Genomic DNA, 22,279 nt, shown 5'->3' with positions numbered 1-22,279 from the left:
AAGCTTATTTAGTATAGTAAAATAAGTATTTTTATCTGTTTAAATCTTAATAAAGAGATCTATATAGAAACATTACTAAGTTATTAGAACTATAAAAGGTTTTTAAACTACATAAAGCTTTCTATAAGCTATAGAAATTCCCTCCTTTATTATAATAATACTTTAAAATTAAGCTTATAATAAGTTATTTTAAATAAGTACCTAGAGAGAATTACTATTAGCATAATAGTAAGGTTTCATTCTTCTTCTATATAGATAACTATATTCTACTTTACTTTCCTTCTAAATAAGACTTTATAATCTTACTAATTATATATCTCTAGAAGAAGTACTACTTTAAAAGTAGTAAAGACCTCTATTAGTTTCTAGGTATTAAGATCCTATAAGATTGCAAGAATAAGCAAATATCGCTCTTGCAGTTAGTCTTTATTAATAAGTTAGCGAAACAATTACTAGACCACGTTAAGGTTGTCAAGTTGCGATATAATATGCCTCTAGCGCAAGAAGAACTCGTCCTATAGGACGAACAGGCTCCGCTGCGCGAGATCCGCTAACACTAATGAAAGATTGGATCTCTACTCTACGCCTCGGTTATGACCAGGCCTGACGTCGCTTTTGCGATTAGTAGGCTTATCAGATTCAATTAAAACCCGAGCTTAAAACACTAGAACGCTGACGATCGTGCTATCGTCTACTTGCTTAAGACACTGGAGCTTTGCCTGGAATATGGGATAAGCGACGACGTAGCTGACGGCCTTGAGGTCGCATCAGACGCCAGTCTTGCAGATAACTCTATTGATTGAACCCCAGCCTTTGCAATGAGGCTATTCGGAGGGATGGTTGTGTGGAGGGCGAATAAACAGGCCACTGTCACCACTTCATTAACTTAGACTGAGCTATTAGCCCTCGCGCAGGCCGCAAAGGAAGGGCTATTTCAAGCTGGCAAATAACTGCCTTGCGGGTCAACTTGCCTACCCACGGCAGCCTGTCCTACGCGGTCGACCACCCTCACGACCCACCACGAGTCGTTATTCAGTGCGACAACACACAAACATTCCGTTTAGTCAGAGAAGAGATTATTCAGCTGCAAACGAGGCTGCGCCATGTCGATATTCATAACCACTGATCACGACAAGAGATCGCCGAGAACCGTATCGAAATCGTTCGAATAGACGCGGGCTGGGCCCTTCACATTCTCCCTTGAAACTAGAGAAGTTTCGTCTCTCGGCCTTTGCAGAAGTCGTCGACGTGGAAAATTTGACCTGCTTTCCGGAAGGAGCCGCCCAACAGACGGCGGGGTCAAAAGGTGCACAATAAGAGTTAGCGTGTTAGTCTACGGTTGGATGTTGCGGCTGGCACCATCTGTAAGGCGGTGGTTCGTGCCACTAACCGCCTAGCACACCCAACGCCTAGGGGTATCCCCTATCGGGTGCTACATAGCGTCAATACATACGTACTCCAGTTATATCTCTAATTCAACTCTTTTTAGACATTTTTTCGTTCGCGGATATAAACGGTAATAAGTTGGATTAACGTCTGATTTGTTTCTGTTACGGCTGAGCCCTTCACATGTGTCCTTCACATGTGGTGCTCCCGGCCATGCTCGGCACTAGAGTAAGACATTAAGGTATACAGTAAATAAAAGACACGTAGATGCAGCTAGAAAAGAACAGGAAACCTTCCTTCCTCATCTGAGGATTCTCATTCGAGAAAGGAAGTACGAGTTGCAACATTGCTCCTACCAACCCTTTGCAGCTCCCCCCCCCCCCCCACACCTTGGCACTGACGCCATCTAGCACACCATGGGATAAAGCGCCGAACGGAAGGCAGAGCTTGCCGATGGCCCAGGATCCTCCAGTGCGGTAAGCCAATAGTATGAGGAAAAGCTTAGGGTGGCAAGGAGCAACTGCTTCATCATAATTAGAATACTCAACATGATCAACTTTTCAAAAAGCAAAATGTTAAAAAAGGAGCAAGCAGTTGAAAACAGAAACTGGGGGCTAGGCAGCAATGGTGGTGGTGGAGTGTGTCGCTTAGCTATCTGGGTGTGCTGATATCACAGTAGGGCTGACTGGTTTAGTGTGTGTGAACTGTGTTCTGTAGCTTAGGACCTTTGTCGTCTGTTGGAGATGGTGGTATACCTCAACCTCATGAAGCTGGGCGGCCATAGCTAAGGTCTTTGAGGGCTGGAGTAGTAGTCGGGTCAGAGACGACCGGCGAATGCCCGGTGGTATATGTGTTTGCTTTTTTGTAGTTTTTGGGTTGTTTTTTAGGGTTTCCAACTCCAGACGAAGAGACAAATATTCTCATACTACATAGCTAGTGAGTGAGTATACCTTATCAAATAAATAGAGTCTCCCTATTACTATATAACTCTATTATCACATATAGTGCTTTATACCTCTAACTACGCACATATCTACTTTAGATTAGCAACGCAACTAAACTTGCAGCCTATACAGGCATTGCGCCTTCTATCTTGTCTACGTTCTAAGCCACTATGTTGTTTTATATGGATGGTAAACAGCCTTAAGGTCCTAGACACGTCGCCTTAAGAAGCTTCAGACATGTTAATGTGGACCAAACCTTTCCCGAGTACATTGACAGAAACATGCCTGAGATGCTAAAAGCTCATCAAAAGCCACGCAGAGTCGATGCTAGAGGCGTTGCAGATATTTCAGGTAAGTACACGAGCCGACCGATTCTTGTGCTTCATGTGATTTGCGTTTGCGAAGCTAAATGTGCAGTTAACAGTTTAATAACGAAGCGGAAGCCATACTGAATATAGCAGCATGTCTATGGGGCCTAGAGCGTCACATGCTACAGATAGACGTCCAATAGAAGTATATTGTGCAACATTGCCTTCATTGGGTCGTTCAAAGATAGTATCCGCAGGCTAGTACGGAGCATTCGGAATATGTTGATCCGTACATGTAATAACAAGAGCCCCAATACCACGGCCTTGCACATGCGGCATTAGGAACTCGGTATGCCTACTTTCAGGTTTCAAGGCTTACTGACAACTGATCTGTATCTGTTCAAAGCTGTGGATGAGAATAGATACACCCCAACAGCGGCGGCAGCGATAAGCCTTGAAGACATGAAGACTGCGGTGTCAGATGTAGTGGGCATTGAATTGAGTGGAAGGCAAAGAGCATCAAAAACGTCAAAAATTAGATATAAATCTTAAGATGATTATCACGAAAAGCCTCATCTCGGAGACGTGGGAGGAGGTGCGGTTATTAAGCGGCCCATTTGTCACTACGACTGCGTATTTATTATCATAGAGACTATCTCATCAAGCCGTATTTGGTGAATAGAAGCATAAGAACAAGCACCGCACGCTGTCGAAAACAACAAAATGGAGCCCCCATGAAAGTGGCCGTCGAATCCAATTATCTTACATCTCTGCTCAGCTATGAGGCGGCGCCGCATCCACCTCCACCTGAGCCGGCAGTACGAGTGGGCCCTCGGGATCGCCCCGGGCGATGCCTACATAGTAAACTCTGCTTACCGCATTCAGTCCCTAAACGCGACGTCGAAGCGAGTGCGAAGGTAACCCCGGCAAGCCGTTCGCACTTTCGCCTCCAACGTCCGACACCTAGCTGCCCCCAGGACGGCATAGGTGGCTGTGGTCATGGACAACACTGCCGTCACCAACATAGCCAGCGGGGCAAATCATGTTCCCCGCACTTATTGCGCGGTCACTTCTGTGAATGGAAGCTGGACGCAGCGTAGCCACGTGCGGATGGCCCTCGGCGGCTTCATCTGAAGTCTCTCGGCGTGTCATATGTGACCGTATTCGCAGTCCGCCACAACTGCCTCCTCAGCTGGCGCTTTCCAATCGTCGTCATAGCTACAACCGTGCGCATCTGTCAAGGACGACTTGAGTATAAGACGCCGTCGAATCCTTCCGCAAACCTGGCGCGCCACGGTCCGTTTTGAATGCTTCCAAGAACTCCGCATCATTTCACGGAAAGAAAAAAAAAAGCAAACGATTTCCGTCACGCATCCAACCCCAGGTAACAATATCGATAACAGAAATGTGTGGCTGCAAAAGACGCCGCGAGGCCCGTGCCGCCTGGCTTGAACAACGTGCCGCCGGTGGCGGGCGATGCGGAAGAGGCTTCGGCCCAGGTGCAGGTCCGCCGTTCCGTCCTCCGTTCATGGGCGGACCTTTTGGTCGCTGGAGAGACACGCCACGCAACTACCGAGATGGAGACCCTTCGCAGCTACAACCCCTCAACCCTCGGGATGTGACGATCCCGCGAGACGTCGAGAAGGCAGCCTCTCCTCAAGGCCCCCAGCCTTCTCAGCCTCAACAACCTCCGCAACCTCCCCGGAGAGACGTCGGCCGCGTGTCCTTCATGTCAGGCCCTTTCAGTAGATGGCGAGACTCCGTTAGGAGCGACACCAAGTTCGACGTGAGAAGGGAGTCCACCACTACTCTGCCCCCTCGTTACGCCTCTGGTGTCACAGATGTTTCGCGACTCGATAAGGAGAAGCGTGAATCGCTTCCGCCGACGTACGATGCTGCTACGAAGTACTGAGCGAACATGAGGATAACGGAGAAGAAGACTGAGGATGGATCTCTGCCAGGCACTCGAAGTAGACAACAACACATCGGGCCGTGTCGCAGGAGCCCGTGACATAACGAGGTTAAGAATAAAGTTTGCCATTGAAATTTACAGTGTGAAACTGTCCGTCTGTTCTGGGTATTTGGGGTATAAATCTATCCGCTTGTAGCCAAACAAAAAACGACATTGCGCTACCCGATATTACGCTTTTCGTGCCAAATCTTTGTGGTTCTGTATACCCAGATGTGTCAAAAAACACCAATATTAGATGTGTAAAATTTGGGTTTCAGCCATTCAGTCCCATTCTTCGTAGCCGCCAATGCCGTAAGGATTCCATTCTTGTCCCGGATAGCTCGTTGCGCTCATTTGAGGCGCCTCAGGATCATCTTCCTTCCTGTACTTGTTTCCCGAGGACTGCTTCTCTTCGTAGGGGTCAACGAGAATCTTTTCTTCCTGTGCTTCGAGTCGCATCGTTCTCATGCGTTCGTCCTCAGTATCCTCCAACTCGGCTCTTGTGCTTCTGCCTCGGACGACAGCTGTGACGCCGGCACCATTGGAATTGCCATTCCTATGGGTAGCATTGCGTGGTGCCTCGTCTGCCGAACTTTCGCTGACTTGGCTTTGTCCAGTGCTCGTCGCAGTGATGGGTTTTGCAGGTGGAGGAAGCGGACCAGACAGCAGACGAGGAGTTGCGTCGTATATATCGGAATCAGATGTGTCCTGGTTGACCTTCTGGATGTTGACGCTTAGGCGTGTACCTGCGCCTACAGGCTGGTCATCTGCAACTCCCGCGTCTGATATGTTCATCATGTCTATCGAGGCGCCGTGTGAGCGCTTTCTGGCGGGACTGGCTACGTCAACAGCAAGACCTGGCACCGATATCTGTGTCTGCGGCGGGCTGGGAGATGACTGCTCGGCGAATGTATTCAGACGCGATTGGTTTGTATGTGGATTGTCGATACCTGGAGGTTGAAAACCTCCACCATGCGAGGGCTGGATTTGCGGGGAGTCCACTGATTGTCGGACAGCAAAGTCTGCACGAGCGTCTCCATGAGAAGGTTGCTGTACTTGTAACATGGTACTGGGCTTTGTATGATTATTCCCATGGGCGTCGGCCCGGCTAGAATGTGCGTGCAATTGCGGGTGACCTTGTGCATAGACAGAGGGGTTTTGTCCAAGATTTGCCGTATGGTAGGATTGCATGTCCTGGCTGGACTGGTGCACCCTTGGATCTTCTTGTTGTTGAGGTTGGAGTTGCTGGTTGTATTCCGGCACACCATGATGGGTGCTATTTAAGCCAGGTTGTGCTCCGTAGCTTGCATGTGACACTGTGGATTGGTAGGAGGTGGTGCTCACTCGGCGATCAGCTTGATAGGACGCCGTGCATTGACTAGGAGCTTGCGGCTGGTCTTTGGGCGCCAAAGCCTGCGACTGGTTGTACATGGATACTTCGGATGGGTACCTATGTGCAACTGGCGGCTGTGCATAACTTTGCTGTACTGGCTGCATTTGATGATGAGGATACTGAGCGGGGGGTGATGGGCGTCCGATGTCATACGGAGATGGTGCTACATGCCCTTCTCCGTGAACGGCTTCGTATCCACGAGGAATGGGGACTTGGTCGTATTGAGGCTCTTGGTATGGCTGAGGTTGTGGCATGCCTGGAGTCGGACCGAGACTGGCGGGAACAGCCCTAGTCATGATAGGATCGCGTGACGGTCTATGGTATTGTAGGACTCGCCCTGTGCCTTGAGATATCTCAGAGCTTGCGCTAGACATGCTGTGTTGCGGGGGGGCTCTTTGTCCAAAAGATGCCGCTGGCGATGGATGACGTTGTTGCTGGTGAGCAAGCGGCCCTTGCATTGGGTGAGGGTTGCGTTGATTCAGAGGCCCAGGTGGTGGCGTCAATGTCTGCCCAGGTCTCGTTTGAAAAGGCTGTGCGTGCAAGCCCCTGTCAGGCGGTGGCATTTGCTGCGACTGTTGTTGTTGGGGGGGTCGGGCCTCAGGTTGCTTCGACGATCTCTTAAAGGCGCTGAATAGAGACTTTGTCGTGGACCCTTTCAGATGGCCTGGATGAGATGAAAGTTGGGCGGCTTGGGCAGAGGTCCTGTTCTTGAACCACTTCGATACTGAGCTATGTTGACCCTCATCATCCAAGCCTTGTGCAGCGGGCTGCTGGCTCTGGTCAGAGAACAGCGGCAACGAGGAACGCTGGGTCTGGAGCTTGTTTGCTTGAGAAAGTTGCTCCATACTTCCATACCCGAGTCCAGGAGCCTGTTGCTGCATCATATGAGGCACAGACGACGGAGCCTGTTGAGATATTTCATCGTTCTGACCTATGTCTAGAGAACCAGTTTCAACTGTTTGGGCTTGGTGTCGATCAGAAAATGGCGCTTTACGCGTTGTTGATGGTGCAACAGAGACCAACGGCTGCCGTTGGGAGACAGGCAGGGGCGGCGGTGAAGCTGAGATGGACAACCGCTGCAGCGTATCCGGCGCATGCACTACTCCGTTGGATGACGATGCTATCGCGTCTAGTGGGCCTCTCGGCGACGAAGCGGGTTCTAGATTTTGTTGACCAGCATCTAGCCCCTGTATTCCAAGTGCATGAGCTTGAGGGTTAGAGAAGGTTGGATCATGAGAGCTGTCGGCTTGGTCCTGTCCAACATACAATTGCGCAGGTGGCTGCTGCGCAGAGGGATCTGACATGGAGTATGTACCAGGAACTGTCCGAGACTGTGCGGTATCCAGTACGCCCCGATTAGAGGCGTCAGGTTCGGCTCTCCTTCCAGTAATGGTACCAGATGCGTGCCGCTTTTCCACAATGGCAGCATCATGATTCTGGTGTGCATTTAAGACGGGAGATACAATCTGGGAAGGTTGGGGGCCTATTGTAATTGAATGGGCTGACCGGGACAGTGTTGTTTGTTGCTGAGTCTCAAGACTTCGTCCTGGATGAGCCGTCGAGCCCTGGGGAGATGACTGTTGCTGATCTGGGCCAAATTGCTGGTTTACCGTAGGTGACAGACCCATGTAATGGTTTGATCCTGGGTTCGAAGGTTGATGCTGCTGTGCGGGCTGGAGCATCCTCGGCTGCGCAGGAACATGGTCTTTTTGATGAGAAATAGCTTGAACTGGTTGTTGGGCTTCTTGGTTTCTCGATGACCGATGACCAAATATACCAGAAAGGAGATTTCCGGCCGAACTTCTTCTCCCGCGATCCTCTTCACCAACAGTCTGCAAGTGCGTACTTTGAAGTAAACCAAAGGGCCCGGATCCTGTCGTATTGCTGCGCTCTCTCCCAGCGGCGACGTGCGATGAAGACACATCAAGTTGAGTAGCAGGTGCTCCGGAGTGATGACTTTGAAAAGACGATGCCAGTGAATGGGAGGTCCCCGGCTTCTGAGGTGGCTGAAGCTCCTGTTGGCTGGAGCGGTTGAACACCTTGCCTGCGAAACCAGAGAAACGTTTCTTCGGAGGTGCTTTGTGACCGCCAGCTTGATCATTGCCAGCGGTCGAAGTCGATGAACGCGACAATGTTGGTAGCGCGGCAGATGAATCGTTAGCAGCTGAACCAAGCCAAGAACGCTTTCGCTCTGCAGGCGCAACCGGTGGCTGGAATTGGGCAGAGGCAGGGATAGGACTGGCTTTTGGGGACGGCGTGACCACTTCGCCCTCCTGTCCTTGTTGAGATCCAGTGTCCGACGGTTTAGAGCCTCTTAAATTGAGGAACAGGCTGGACCGCCGCTTCTGCCGCCCGCTTTGGGTTTCCCCAGCAGCCATATTCGGCACAGGATCTCTAGTCCTTTCTGTATCATCAGCAGGGTGATCGACATGGTCTACCTCGTCTTCCTTGAAACTCTGCCTTTCTCTTGAAGAGGGCCGTGAGAAGCGTTCACCAATTTCTTTGAAGAAACCTGAGCTCCGTCTTTTCCTGCCCCGCTCATCGTCTCCTGATGGCTCCACACTACTTACTTCAGAGTCTGCCGTATGGGTTCTCTGTATCGAAGAACTATCCCGGGGGAAGAACTGGTGTCCTAAATCGTAAGAGCTACGGGGCCCAACCGGGGACACTAGGTTGGGTTGGCCTTGAGGCGGAGGTGTAAATAGACCTGGATATCGCTGTGCCGATGACGGAGGCACCTCAGAGAACTTTTGTCGAGGTGGTAGTTGCGTTTCTTGCCGCGGGACTGCTGGTGAGGGCACCCCAGTCTCTTTATCGAATCCATAAAACGGCTGGTGTGAGGAGGCTGGACTACCAGACAGACGATTACGACTCGCAGGCAAAAGAGGCTCCGACAGGTGAGATTCTTCTAATTTCCAGGGACCTTGCGGCGGTAAGTGTTGAATGGGGTTGCCCCCTATAGTCGGAGATACCACGCCCTGTTGTGAGCGCATGCCGAGTGGTGGGCCACCGCCAGTTCGTCCTGCTTGTTGCATTGCAAGCTTTGTATCGATAGGTTGAGGAGTAGAACCGCCAGGTCTGAAGGAATGCCGGGGATCTAAAGCCCTCTTCTCATCATCGCCCCATGCAACCCCAGTGCTCTCTGTGGCGAGTGTTGCCGCCTGGGTAGATGTGGCTGAGATGACTTGGTGGGACATGGCACTATCTTTGCGCGATGCTGAAAGCCCGGTCTCGATTCGGGCAGGTTGTGCGAACCGAGTAGACGCATCCCGACCTACATGTTGATGAAGTGATGCAGCGTTGGCATCGATCACGTCCTGGCTTGTGGTAACCGTGGAAACCGGAGAAGACACGATAACCTGACCGTCAACATCGTCGTCCTCTTCAAGAGAGAAACGTTTCTTTGCTCTTTTGGTGAGATTGATACCGAATGTAGAACTCCGCCTGATGGGTGGAAGGCCGACGAAGGAAGATTGGCGCTGAGGTGATACCGACTGTTGTTGCGACGGAAGCTGCTGACGAGTCTGGAGTTGGTTCTGTTGCTGAGTCTTTTGATCCAGCTCCTGCTGGAGTACTTGATGTTGAGTGTTGCGATGCAAATGGTCTTGGTCCTGCTGTGACGCCTGTTGCGCATCTGAAGATGCAGTATCGCCAGCAGCAATATCCGATTCATCTTCGTTGTCAAAGATCTCTCTACTAGACTCCGTGGGTTGGAATGAACGCACCAATTGTGGCGACTCGGGGGACAAAACATAAACTTGCTCAGATGGAGCTGACTGCGGCGATACGACGACCCGGTCATCGTCACTTCTGGCGTTCTTCGTTGTCGAAGCGTTGTGGAATTGCGCAGCGGGGGCAGCATGAGGCGCATGCTGAACATGGGGACTCGGATCCCTGGATTGCCCCATTTCAAAGCCTTCCTCTTCAACCAAGGGTGTGCCTGTAAAGGGATCCCACGACGGTTGGGTCTTGCCAATAGGTCTTGGAACCTGAAGATCGCCGGTGCCGTTAACGAAGGCATCTCCATCGTCGGCGTTGTCGTGATGGTTAGGGGCCGACATGGACTGGGTGTCCGAGACGGGCGAGACGGGCTCGGACTCGCTATCCCGGCGAACACCGGCGGGATGCTTAGGGGTCTGAGGCCGGGGTGGGGCCCAAGCCGAGGCCTGTTTTTCCTGAGTCAAGGCGTCGAATGGGGAGATACGTGATGTCTGGGGTAGTTGAGGCGGTGGAGTTTGAGATGCCGGATGTTCCGGGATGGTCTGTGGACCAGGAGCTGGGCCAGATAGTGATCCCGAGAACGATGCTGAATGCGCATGACTGGCCGCACGGGGTGATGAACGGGTTCCGAGACTAATGCCCCATGACGTACGCCGCTCTGGTTTGGCCTTGGACTGGGGTTGGACCGGTGGGGGGGAAGAGTCGCGCTGTGGGAGAACAAGCAATTAGAGATGATCACCACAAAATGCCACGTGGAGTCTTAAATGTCCGAGGGCACCACAGGGGTTACATGATCGTGCAAAAATGAAGAGTCGTAGCATTCCTTAATTCATACAGTCCCGTCATCCTGGTCAGAAAGGGAGACACATGGCTCATGAGCGAGTACCAGGGGGGAATAGAAGGAGAGAAGACAAACAGCAAATGGGAAGAGACGGGAACCGAGCCCCTTTAGACCATCCCGACGGCTAGAGGGGGAAAAAAAAAGGCATGCCCTGTGAATTGACGGCCCCAATTGAGAGGAATGTTAAAGAAATACCTTGTCCCCAGTGCCACGGAGTTTGTTCTTGCCCTTGCTCAATAAACCTTTACCCGCCTTACCCGCCGCCAGCAACAGTCCCTTGCCCTTTGCCCCGACTTGACCACTCGAATGCTTGAAATCGCTCCCAGGCGAATGGGACCCCATGGATACGCTGCCTGCGGGAGGACGACCCGACGATGTTGCTGTGGCTGCTACTGTGCTGACATTGGTCGAGCTAGCGTTGAGATACTGCTGATAGTAGGGCTGTTGAGAATTTGGCTGGGACGCTGTTGGTGATGTTGATGGTTGGCCAACGTTTGAAACGTTGGCCGCGAATGACGCCGTCGCATTGGCGTGCTCGGGATGCTGAGACTTGAGGTTGACGAGCCAATTGTTTAATCCCGAATCCATTGATGCAAATTGCGCTCTAGTCTCGTTGTACTTATTGATTCTCTCCGATGCGTTTTGAATCTCCATGATCTCCTTGAAGTTAATGATCTTAAGAGGTGCGGCTGGCTGGTCTTGCGACGGCTCGGCAGGCGGAGGCGATGTCGCTTCCGAAGATCGAGCCAGCGCCGGGTGTTCGCCCGGCGGTGGGCTGGGGGACACGGGATTGGACGAAACCCGAACCATTGACTTTTCTTCCGCGAGGGACAGGCGTCGGGGAGGGGCGGCCGAGGCGTGGTTCTTATCAGTCACGGCTGACACGGGCGACGGAGGCTCAATATTCTCTGAGTCCAGCCGCTCTCTCGGCACCGAGCTGACCTGCGACACTTGGTGTGACATCGTGCCTGAAGTTGTTGGCACTGCAATATGCGTCTCGTCCATAGTGCTGGTGGATGGCTGGGTTTGCTCAGCGTCCCTTGTCTCTTCAGACGACAATGCCGGAGACTGTTCGTGTCCAAGGGCAGGTGAGCTTGAGCTGACAGGCGCCACAGGGGCAGCTTGTGGCTGGGAGTCTGACACGGGTTTCTCTTGGGAATCACCCGGGCCCGGCGTGACTTGTTGCGATTCCGCTTCCCAGGAAAATCGTCGACCAAGTGTCGGAGGCGTTCCTGCATTCTCCTTGCGAGGGCTCAGAGGAGGCACATCGGAGACATTCTGTTTTGCGACAGAGTGAACATCCAGCTCTGGCTGCTTCGCCGTGAGCTCTGGTACATCAGGCTTATCATCGCCTGCAGTCCAATAATCATCATAGACACCGTGCAGGTATGTGCTCTCGCGAGGGCCGGTATCCTCCTCTGACTGTCCCGCTCGATTGCCGTTAAAGCTATCGAAGTCACTTGTAGGCCGGACTGGACTGAGGCTCCGCATGATTTCCTCCCGTAGCTTGTCGCTCTCTTTGACAGGGGACGGTGAAGTGACTGTGCTCATAGTAGATTCGCGTTGCAATTTCTCAGGTGCTACGAAGCGCGATGAAGAAGGATCCGAGTGCCCGGCATTCAACGGAGCCAGGGGATCAACGGGAGCGTCGGCCGAGTGGCTTTCCTCACTGGCTTGGCTTGAGGCAGGCATTGGTTGCCCCGATGCATTAGGGATGGGTATCGCCATCGACGCCACACCCTTCATAATTGTGACACCGCTGCCTGGGATTTCGTCTTGCTCGTTGTCGGAGACCGGGGAAACTTCGCCAGGATCAACGCCCAGGGTCTTCTTCTCTGCAACAGCAGGCGGCGTCTGCTCGTCAGTGACTGATCTAGTTTCAGTGACCCAGCCGCCAGGAAGAGAGGGCCGCGATGGCAGAGATGCCAGATCCGATTTGGCGGGATCTACGTTTTCTTGATTTCGAGGAACCTCTGCCGGCGGAGTTGAATCCTTTAGGATTTGCTCAGACACTCGAGGGGAGTCGGCTCGTTGGGGTGTTGAGCTCCCGGTCGATAATGCAACAGGAGCAGCCGGCGGATTTCCAACATGTTGTGGTGCTGACGCCGCCGCTGCTGCTTGAAGTTGTGGCGTCAACGCAGGCATTGGGGGTGCATCGTCGGCAAATTTACCGGGGTTAGAAAAGAAATCGTCCCCGAACAGAGACATGCGAGCCAGGTCTGGCAAACGCGGACTGGACGAGTAGCGGCGTTGTTGAGCAACTTCTTCCTCACTAGGACGTTCAATCTGAGGTTCAGGCGCGGGCGCTGGAATGCCCAGGTTGGGACTTTCAGAACTTGGGGGCATTGTCTGATTTTGGGCATGGTTTTGAGGTCGCATAAGCACGTTGTCGAAGCCGTATTCGCTCTTCCCCTCTGCAACAGGCGCTAGGGTCGGTCGCAGATTGCCTTGGATTGCATCTGCTCCTTCGGGCTTTCCCAAACTGCTGCCACCCACTTGTTCGCCACTTCCAGTGTCAGCAGGGGATGGCTTGGCGGGAGAAAGCGAGCGGTCGGTCTTGAAGCCGCCGCTGCTATCCAGACTGGGTCGTCCCGAGTCCATGGAACCTCGTTCCCTATCCTTCTCACTGTCGACGCGGCGATAGATATCCGAGGGTCGAACAAAAGACGGCTTCGAAGTCGAGGACGCGCCAGGCGATATGATATCGGAAGGAGATCCCGAGTGCTGCTCGACCTGTGGAGGATGAGTGGAGCTTGACCGAGAACTAGGAAGGCGATCACTGTCATGTTGGCCCATACTGCTCTTGCGAGGTGGGAATCGGGCGGATTGCGGTTGCGCCGGCGCTGGTGAAGTTCGTCGGCCGCCATTCGGAGGTATCACACTTTGCGATTGTTCGTTCCGAACGAGAGAGGGCTCCGGTGTTGGGCCAGTATGAGCAGATTGCGGCGACACGAACTGCTCATAAGGGCCCTTGTCAGAAACACTGTCCATGGAGGACGGCCCCGAAACAATCGGAGGTTGAACATTTTGCGGTTCGGAGCGCGCAGGCGCAGGCGCAGGCGCGGGTGATGACGGAGTCTGGATTTGCAAAGGCGGTAGGCCTGCCGTGGCCCGAGGGCTGGTGGACAATCCCGACTCGTTCAAGGCCGGCTCCGGCGGTCGCATCGTTGGCAGTCCCGCGGATTGAGGCGCAGGTGGCTGGTGTGACGGTAGGTTCGACGGTAGATTCGCAGTTGTTGCCTGGCTAGGACTCGGTTGACGAGAGGCAGGCTTGAGAGGTGGGACAGGAATCGGTTCTTCGGGCTCCTCGTCGTCAAAGTCGTTACCCCAGTCATCGCCGTCGTAGTTCTGTGCCTTGGCCTCAACCCATTTCTTAGTTTTCTTCCTGCCCAAATTGGTCTTGTATGCACTCGTCGGCGTCTCGGGGCTTCTGGAGGGTTACTGAGATTAGCACCTGCATCTATGCCTTGAGAAGTACATGGCTGGAGAGAACTTACAGAGGCGATTGTCCATGAGGAGGCCTGAAGCCATAGTTGTACGGGCCGCTCATCGCGTCGTCAAAGTAGTCGCGACAAGAGCGTCAATCGCCACATATCTCTGCCAAAAGCCTGTCTGGTGACGGTTGATCCGAGGCAGCGAGGCGACTCGGGAGTGAAAACCGTTAGGCGCACGGCTGCGATCGGTGGTTCACTCGATGGGGCACTGATCGGGTGAGACTGGGAATGGAGATGGTCTACAGCCTCGGATTGGGATGGCCGACGCTGATTTGATTGAATGACAGCAGGACAAGTTGACGAGCCTCGGGGCAGGCCAGCAAGAAGACGGCAGAGATCCGAGTCCAGACAAGACTGGACAGTCGCTTCACTACCTTGAATGGGTCGGGGCTCGGTGGATGTTGTTGGTGCAGTTCGCCAGTCTGACCGGCCGCAACTTTTGCTGGAGAAGTACGATTAGACCCAAGACGGATGATAACTTGGGGCTTGTTGGGGAGGTGGCTTGGAGCGGACCTTAGCTTATTACTCTCACCTTACCAGCCTACGATTATTCCCCGTCAAGCCATTGGGGAACGTAAGGCAGCGCAACGCAGCGCAGAGTGCGGACGCCGCCAGTTGGCCTCTCAGCTGGACTGGGCTGGGCTGGGCTGGGCTGGGCTGCATATTTTCGCAATCCGTATTGGCGTGGTGTACTTGTCATATCCCTGTGCCAGTATGACTCGATGTCACTCTGCAGCGAATCTGTAGTGGACGAATACTCGGGATGGAGCCGTTGGCCGTGCTCAAAAAGAGGGGATCAGCCTGGGTGTCTTTCCAATGGCAGTCCGAGGACGCCCCATCCACTTGCAACGCAGGCAGGCAGACGGCGGAATGCAACGCAGCGAAGAATCACGAGGGGTGAGCGAGGCATTGTGGCATGGCATTGCGGTGGTGCCTGTCCGCCCATCTGTGTGCGTGATCTGTGATGGGTGAGGGCGGAAGCGCGGCTATGCATGCTAAGGTATCTGCTCAGACTGGACGGCAAACGGGGGCGGACAGAGTCTACTCCCGTCCCGTCTGTACATAGTAGCTCACGGCGGGCTGGCATTGTATTTCCGTGGCATGGAATACCCATGGCACTCTAGTAAGCTATCAACACCATTTTTCACAGATAAGGTAGTAAGTAGCAGAAAAGGTGCGCAGCCGTTGCATACATTCATTTGCGAACTTGCATCTCAGCACGGTACCGCGATGCTGCCTGCTGTACACACTAAGCGGACTGCCTCATTTCACGCATCGTACGGCGTAAGCAAGTTGGTTCTACACCATTCACGATTGCTCTTGAATTCTCATCGTACCCAGCTGCATGGTGTCATGGATGGCGGTTCATCTCACAATGTGGATTACCTCGGTCCGTGCAGCCATTTTTAGATGTGGCGGTGCGTGCGTAATACTTGGAGAAAGTTTACCTATCAATTCGTCCCTACCTACCTAGTGTAGGATAGGTACCAAAGGAGGCGCTAAAAGGACGCCGAAGGCGAAGGTCCAACGCCAAACAATGGAACGCTGTAAGGTACGAGCCACACGTGCGCCGCGCGCTCTAATTGCGCTCTGCAGACCAGCCTCTGTTCCGAAACAAAAAACCACGTTGGCGGTTGGATCGGACACCCTGGCCCCGTCACTCCGACTGCAGCAGACTGACGCTCCGGACTCTGAATTTCCAAGTCTGACAGACGACAACTACGGCCAACCTGTATTCCGCACAACCTACGTCGAGATATCCGCTTAGACCAAGTCGCGACAACTGGCCTCGTCGCGCGTCTCGTGTTGCATCGCATCCCATCGCACCGTCTTGCCTCGTTTTCTTGTACAACTACCTGCCCAACAGCGCTGTCCGCCATTAGAGACTCACCCGCTGTGCCCGAACCGCCCTCGAATCGACCTGCCAATCTCCCACCCCTGAACTCCTATCCACCTCGGGCCCTGTATCGAGCATCGACACGGCAAAAATCTATCTTGCACAAAGATCTTCACCGATTCCGAAGCGCTGGTCGCCCCCGTCCGAACCCCTCCTTCTTGACCAAATAGAAGCTACGATGGCAGTCGCTTCGATACAGGACCGAACTTCCGAGTTCCAGTCGGTTCTCGCGCAAGCGCAGCGTCGCAAAGCCTCGAGCAAACTTGGTGCTCAGCAACGATCGCTTTTGACCGACTCCCAGAAGGCTGTCGCCGATGGCGACTCCAGGCCGAGGCGATCCGAGTTTGCGCGACAGGCGGCGCAAATCGGGAGGGGAATTTCTGCCACTATGGGCAAGCTTGAAAAGCTAGCAACGTGTACGCACCTATTTCCCTTGAATTCTCCGTTCAGATTTCGTACTAACTCTCACTATCGCAGTGGCGCGACGCAGGACGCTGTTCGATGACCGGCCGGTGGAGATCAACGAACTTACCTACATCATCAAGCAAGATCTGAGCTCCCTCAACCAGCAGATTGGCAACTTGCAGGTCCTCACCCGACAGCAGCACCCGAAGGCTGATCAGGAAGGAGAGCACAACAAGAACGTTGTTTTCATGCTTCAGGGCAAGCTGACAGACGTTTCCGCCAACTTCAAGGATGTTTTGGAAGAGAGAACGAAGAACATCCAGGCGTCCAGATCACGGACAGATAACGTGCGTTGATCCTTTGCCTCCAGTACGATTGACGCCGGATCTAACGAATGAATGCGTCTTTAGTTTATTTCGAGCGTTTCGCAGCATGCGCAGCCGCCGCTACAGCAATCGGCATCGCCCTTGTATGGCACGCCGCAACGAGGAACACCCTCACCTGGAGCCGACCTCCTTTCGCTGAACCCCCCAGGGGATCAGCAGCTGCTCCTGATGGAGGAGGCGCAACCGCAAAACACATATATCCAGGAGAGAGGCGCGGCTATTGAGAGTATTGAATCCACGATTGCCGAGCTTGGATCTGTAAGCCGGCACACCCCCATGGGGCGTCGTACAACCGAGCATCATAGACTAACCCTCTCGTGCAGATATTCGGACAACTGGCAACCATGGTGTCGGAGCAGAGCGAGATGATCCAGCGCATCGATGCCAACACGGAAGACGTGGTCGACAACGTTCAAGGGGCGCAACGAGGTAGGCGATAATGCCCACAGACTAATCCGTTTGTGCGGAATCTAACTCGAACTGTAGAGCTTCTCAAGTATTGGGGCCGTGTTTCAAGCAACAGGTGGTTGATTGCCGTATGTGACTCTGTCCGCTGGTCGGTTTCGTCGATCTTGCTGACATGGTGTCCAGAAAATGTTCGGCGTTCTCATGATCTTCTTTCTGTAAGCCATCGGCCTCGTTACGCCATAATTTGCAGATTAGCTGACCAATGAATAGGCTTTGGGTGCTCATTGCCGGCTGAGAGGCAATTATTGACGGCGGTTTGGGGAGTTAAGTTGAAAGAGCATTGGCTTCTGTAACACCACAGCGGATAGGGATACCGCTAATTGTACGATGACATTGATGTGGACATTGACATTGACCATGGGACGACGGCGCGGCGCAGCTATAGAGCTTCTTCCTTGCATATTAGATCTATTAATCACGAAAGAGGTTAACTTCGGCGAATAGTAAAAGCTGGCATCTGCGGTGTGTTAGCACCCCCTCTATGCGTTTGGGGTGCTCCATGCATTTATGTAGACGCCTTGGCCAGCCAAAGATTGCTGAATACATGTGGTTGGGATCATCGTCGGGGTGGGTTCCCGTCGAGGACAGGCTGCACCTCCAGATGAATGGCAGGGTACAGGTACAGAGTACATTTCACACTTGTTGGTTTGCTGGTTCATGGCATCCACACTGTGCTCAGGCAGCCGGTGCGAAGAGGCGTGGGCTCGGGGTTGGTCCCGGAATGTTTTCCCGCACTAGGTGGAGGGCCTCAAGCGGAAGCCAGCACCTACCGCAGAGAGGCAGCAAAAAAAAAAAAAAAAAAAAAAAAAAAAAAAAAAAAAAAAAAGGCAACTATCAACGAGACCCGCCGGAAATCGGCCGCCGCCCCGCGGGCTTAACAACCACCTCACGGACCACGACATCGCCCACAGTGTCACAGTTGCACAGTCAGTTGCACTCACCAGGTGAGGTATGTACTGCATAGTAAAACCAAGCCAAATAGCGGGTCCTGTCTTCATGACTCGGCCCAAAACTGCCCGAGGCATACCCTCGTTGACTAACGAATTATCCATGAATGGAACTCCCATGGCCCACTGGAGACGAGGGGAACAGCACAAAGTTGGACAAACCGGGGAAGTCCACACCCCAGATACAGCTGCCAGAGTAGCTAGACCCGGTGGCCGTAGCATCCTAGCCCGAGTGTGACATGCAAATCGCGGCCCCTTCACGGGCACCTTGGCTGCGAGGAGATGATGCAGAGGGAGGGGCGTGTGGTGAGAGATAGCTCTCCTGTTTATCGAGTATTTACCCGGCTGTGGTCAAGCACCGCGACGCAGAACCCTGATTACATTTATTTCCATTTCGGGTTGCAGACGATATATATACCGAGAGTCCACGCCTTTTCCCGGGCTGTGTGAGTGACGTCTTAAACCCCTCCTCCTCCCATTGACTCTGCTCCTCTCCCGCACTAGAAATACCATACACAAACTACCCCGCCCCCGCCTTTCGAACCACGATCATTTTGGTTAACCTCGATACCCATCGGCCTTCCGAACGCTCACCATGGCTGCGCAGACGTTCAAGCTCAACTCGGGACACGAGATCCCCGCCGTCGCTCTGGGTAAGACATGCAAACCTCTTCGTCCTCCTACTCAATGGCTGATGTAGACCCCTCAAGGCACATGGCAATCTGCTCCCGGTGAGGTCAAGGAGGCCGTCTCATACTCTCTTAAGATCGGCTACAAGGCTATCGATGGTGCCTACTGCTACGCCAACGAGGACGAGGTTGGCCAGGGCCTCAAGGAGGCTTTTGCCAATGGCGTCAAACGTGAGGACATCTACGTTGTCACCAAGCTGTGGGCCACCTACACCACCAGCGACGAGAGAGTTAAGCTTGGCCTTGAGAAGAGCTTGAAGAGCCTGGGTCTCGACTACGTTGACCTCTTCCTTGTTGTAGGTTGCCGCCACCTGTATAATGCCTTGGTTGCGTTGAAACTGACAGGATGCGCAGCATTGGCCCGTTGCCATGAACCCCGAGGGTATGTTCGTTTTCTCAGCCTCGTCGACGAATCGTTGACGAAGTTTCCGGAGCTATTGACCAACTAACATGAGCGCCTCACAGGAAACCACGACAGGTTCCCCACCAAGCCCGATGGCAGCCGTGACATCCTCCGCGACTTCTCCCACGTCGACACCTGGAAGTCCATGGAGAAGCTCCTTGATACCGGCAAGGTTCGCTCCATTGGTGTCTGCAACGTGAGTTTGTTTGCCCACGGCCTGACAAGAGGCCCATGGTTCAATGTACTGACAAACCATACAGTACAGCGTGAGATACCTCGAGGAACTTCTCCCCCATGCCAAGGTCGTCCCTGCCGTCAATCAGATCGAGAACCACCCCAGCCTTCCCCAGCAGGAGATCGTCGACTTTTGCAAGGACAAGGGCATCCACATCATGGCTTACAGCCCGCTCGGCTCTACCGGCGGGCCTCTTATGAGCGCGGCTCCCGTTGTGAAGATTGCCGAGAAGCGCGGCGTCAGCGCCTCCACAGTTCTCCTCAGCTACCACGGTATGCCCACGAGTCCAGCTCCCGCTTTTAATCCAGTCTGCTAATATTTCTGTTCTGTTTAGTCGCCCGTGGCAGCACTGTTATCGCCAAATCCGTCACCCCCGCCCGTATCAAGGCCAACCTCGAAATTGTCAAGCTCGACGACGAGGACATGAAGGAGCTTCGCGCCTACTCGGATGATCTTACGGCCAAGAAGGAGTTGAAGCGTTACGTCTACCCGCCATTTGGCATTGACTTTGGATTCCCCGACAAGTCTTAGGATAATGCCCACAGTTTGCATATGAAATAAATGAATAGAATAATTGAGAGCGCAAACTGGAACAATAAACACACAGAGACTGTGACGTCGAAAGTTCTAAGAAATTGCGCGCGCAGAAATTCGCGATGGCGTCAAGTCACAGTCTGGGTTACCACATGATACCAAGCGAGACCGCCTATTTTTCTTGAGCTAGGACTTCTTTTTCTGTAGTAATACACTCTACCTTACCATCGCGCTGTCGTCGTTGGTATTATTTTACTACTTCTACTTCCGTCTTCAATAGTGATAATTTAGTACGCACGAAATGTAGCCGCACAAATATGGGAAAATTTCGCGGTCTCTACCAAGCCATCAGCATAGACCTCTGTTACGGCAATCACTTTCCCACAGGCAATGGTGATTGCTTAACTTGTGTGATTAATGAGGTTATTCACTCGCCCTTGTGAATGCTATCAAGTGCAATACGCAAATCCAAAACTATACTTTTATTTCAGTCTCTAATTAGATGTATCCACAAGAACCTTCAATACCAAGTTGCCGCTTTCATCCTTCACCTTGGCCGCCATGTCAAACGCATCATTGATGGTGCCCAGTCCCTTATAACGGTGTGTAAACAGCTTCTCCAACGCCGGCAGACCCTTTGGCTTCGTCGCAATCAGGTTGATGGCCTTGGGGTATGTGTTGGCGTAGCGGAAGACGCCCACAAAGTCAACCTCACGCAGAGCGGCGGCGGAAATGGGAAGAGTCTGGATTGGGGTGCCCATGCCGATAATGAGGATCTTTCCACCGGGACGAGTGGCCTGCATACATGGGTTAGCGCTGAAAAGCTGTGTGACCTAGACTGAGGATGCTCACATAGATGGATGTTTGCATGCAGGTCTCGACACCCGTGCACTCGTAAGTCGCGTTGACTTCGCCAACCTCGTTTCCGTTGATCTTGGCGGCCTTTACCAACCCTGCGACGTCCTGGGCGTAGGCCAGCTTGTCCTCGATCGTTTGAGGGCGCTTGGCCGGAACGACAATGCCAGCATCGGCGAAGCCGTTGTCAAGGGCAAACTTGACGCGGTCCTCTTGGATATCGGCAATAACGACCTTCTGCTGATCAGCCTTGCTGACGGCGGCACACAATAGACCAACAGCACCGGCGCCGAAGACAAGGACGGTCGACCCGCTAGGGAGGTTGCCTCGGTCCCGGGCGTGCATGGCAACAGAGAGAGGTTCGGCAAGAGCACCGAACTCGAGGGAAACTTCTTGCGGGAGCCTGCGCCGTCTCGTGTTAGCATGTAGCCCTCTAGACCTTTCAATGTCACGGGTTTTATATCTTACTTATGGCACCACTTGGCAGGGTGGTTGACGAGCTCCTGAAGAGTTCCCTGAGCGTGAGGGAAGGCCTTGGCAGAGCTGCGGAACTTCATGCCCTTGCAGATGTTGTATCGCCCAACGGCACACAGGTCACAGGCCTCACATGGCTGGCCGACCTCGAGCGCAACGTGATCTCCGACGGCAAGATTTGTGACATCAGAGGCGACAGCAGTAACGATACCGCTAGATTCGTGGCCAAGAGTAAGGGGCTCCTTGACGAGAATGTCGCCGTTGCGGAAGTGGTTGTAGTAGTGCAAGTCGGAACCGCAGAGTCCCGTAGCCTTGACAGCGACTTGGACCTCGCCAGCTGCAAGAGCAGGCAGAGCTCTTTCTTCCTGCGCCAATTAGCCTTCAGAATGTCGATTGTCAGCTGAGACGGGGATGTCTGACAATCTTGAGATCCCTCGCGCCGTGGAGCACGGAGGTCTGGACTTGAACGCTGGACATGATGATTGCGCCCTTATGCGATGGCGGCGAGGATAGTAACTAGATTGAAGATGGATACGTGAAGTGGAGGCAACCAGGCTTGGAAAGACGACAGAAAGAAACAGCAGTAGCAGCACGTTGGAAAGGCACAGAAGTGAGAGGGTAGTGGGGGCAATTATCTGATTGTTTTGTTGAAAAGCCGAGGCGATGAGGGACTCAGGGAGCACGGCGACAGGTCCGATGTCGACGGATCGGATAACACGATTGAAAAGAAGGGCACGACGCTAGGGGGCGATTGGAGGCGGACGCGACGAGCGGAGCGATGCAGGTCGGAAATGCGGGTTCGTGTCGAGAAGCTGAGGAGGCAATTCACTTGTCAGTGGGGGAGCAAGGCCGAGGGTTACGGGATTCCAAGGCCGAGTTGTGTCTGAAGCTCGAGTACAAGAACTGCCGCCGAATCGCTCCCCAACTTCTCAGACACAGCGTCGACCAC

General features: G+C 53.2%; 6 protein-coding genes across 6 annotated transcripts; 3 read left to right on the top strand and 3 right to left on the bottom strand.

Annotated features, from left to right (window-relative positions):
- Window positions 1-4,043: 4,043 nt before the first annotated feature.
- Window positions 4,044-4,550, top strand: CGCA056_v012396 (uncharacterized protein; the record flags this gene model as incomplete). Its single annotated transcript, XM_037327640.1, has 1 exon — window positions 4,044-4,550. One exon carries the CDS (start codon window positions 4,044-4,046, stop codon window positions 4,548-4,550), a length of 507 nt encoding a protein of 168 aa, XP_037173832.1.
- A 321-nt stretch (window positions 4,551-4,871) lies between these two features.
- On the bottom strand, window positions 4,872-5,384 carry CGCA056_v012395 (uncharacterized protein; the record flags this gene model as incomplete). Its single annotated transcript, XM_037327639.1, has 1 exon — window positions 4,872-5,384. One exon carries the CDS (start codon window positions 5,382-5,384, stop codon window positions 4,872-4,874), a length of 513 nt encoding a protein of 170 aa, XP_037173831.1.
- Window positions 5,385-8,890: 3,506 nt separating this feature from the next.
- Window positions 8,891-14,093, bottom strand: CGCA056_v012394 (uncharacterized protein; the record flags this gene model as incomplete). Its single annotated transcript, XM_037327638.1, has 4 exons — window positions 8,891-8,905; window positions 8,955-10,244; window positions 10,739-13,973; window positions 14,041-14,093. 4 exons carry the CDS (start codon window positions 14,091-14,093, stop codon window positions 8,891-8,893), a joined length of 4,593 nt encoding a protein of 1,530 aa, XP_037174550.1.
- Window positions 14,094-16,112: 2,019 nt separating this feature from the next.
- On the top strand, window positions 16,113-17,428 carry sed5 (Integral membrane protein sed5; the record flags this gene model as incomplete). The annotated part of the gene is made up of 7 exons (XM_037327637.1): window positions 16,113-16,350; window positions 16,412-16,686; window positions 16,750-16,983; window positions 17,049-17,154; window positions 17,212-17,261; window positions 17,317-17,348; window positions 17,404-17,428. The coding sequence occupies 7 exons, from the start codon at window positions 16,113-16,115 to the stop codon at window positions 17,426-17,428; spliced, it is 960 nt and encodes a 319-aa protein (XP_037173830.1).
- Window positions 17,429-18,735: 1,307 nt separating this feature from the next.
- gar1-0 (D-galacturonate reductase) lies at window positions 18,736-19,998 on the top strand (the record flags this gene model as incomplete). The annotated part of the gene is made up of 6 exons (XM_037327636.1): window positions 18,736-18,793; window positions 18,851-19,125; window positions 19,184-19,211; window positions 19,295-19,428; window positions 19,493-19,739; window positions 19,802-19,998. 6 exons carry the CDS (start codon window positions 18,736-18,738, stop codon window positions 19,996-19,998), a joined length of 939 nt encoding a protein of 312 aa, XP_037173829.1.
- Window positions 19,999-20,495: 497 nt separating this feature from the next.
- SDH-1 (Sorbitol dehydrogenase) lies at window positions 20,496-21,807 on the bottom strand (the record flags this gene model as incomplete). The annotated part of the gene is made up of 4 exons (XM_037327635.1): window positions 20,496-20,798; window positions 20,854-21,259; window positions 21,325-21,695; window positions 21,751-21,807. 4 exons carry the CDS (start codon window positions 21,805-21,807, stop codon window positions 20,496-20,498), a joined length of 1,137 nt encoding a protein of 378 aa, XP_037173828.1.
- Between the last annotated feature and the right edge of the window lie 472 nt (window positions 21,808-22,279).

The sequence above is a fragment of the Colletotrichum aenigma genome (genome assembly GCF_013390185.1).
Source record: "Colletotrichum aenigma strain Cg56 chromosome Unknown KSG_Cg56_contig08, whole genome shotgun sequence".
NCBI classification, from domain to species: Eukaryota; Fungi; Ascomycota; class Sordariomycetes; order Glomerellales; family Glomerellaceae; genus Colletotrichum; species Colletotrichum aenigma.
This window is presented reverse-complemented; position numbering and strand designations above follow the sequence as displayed.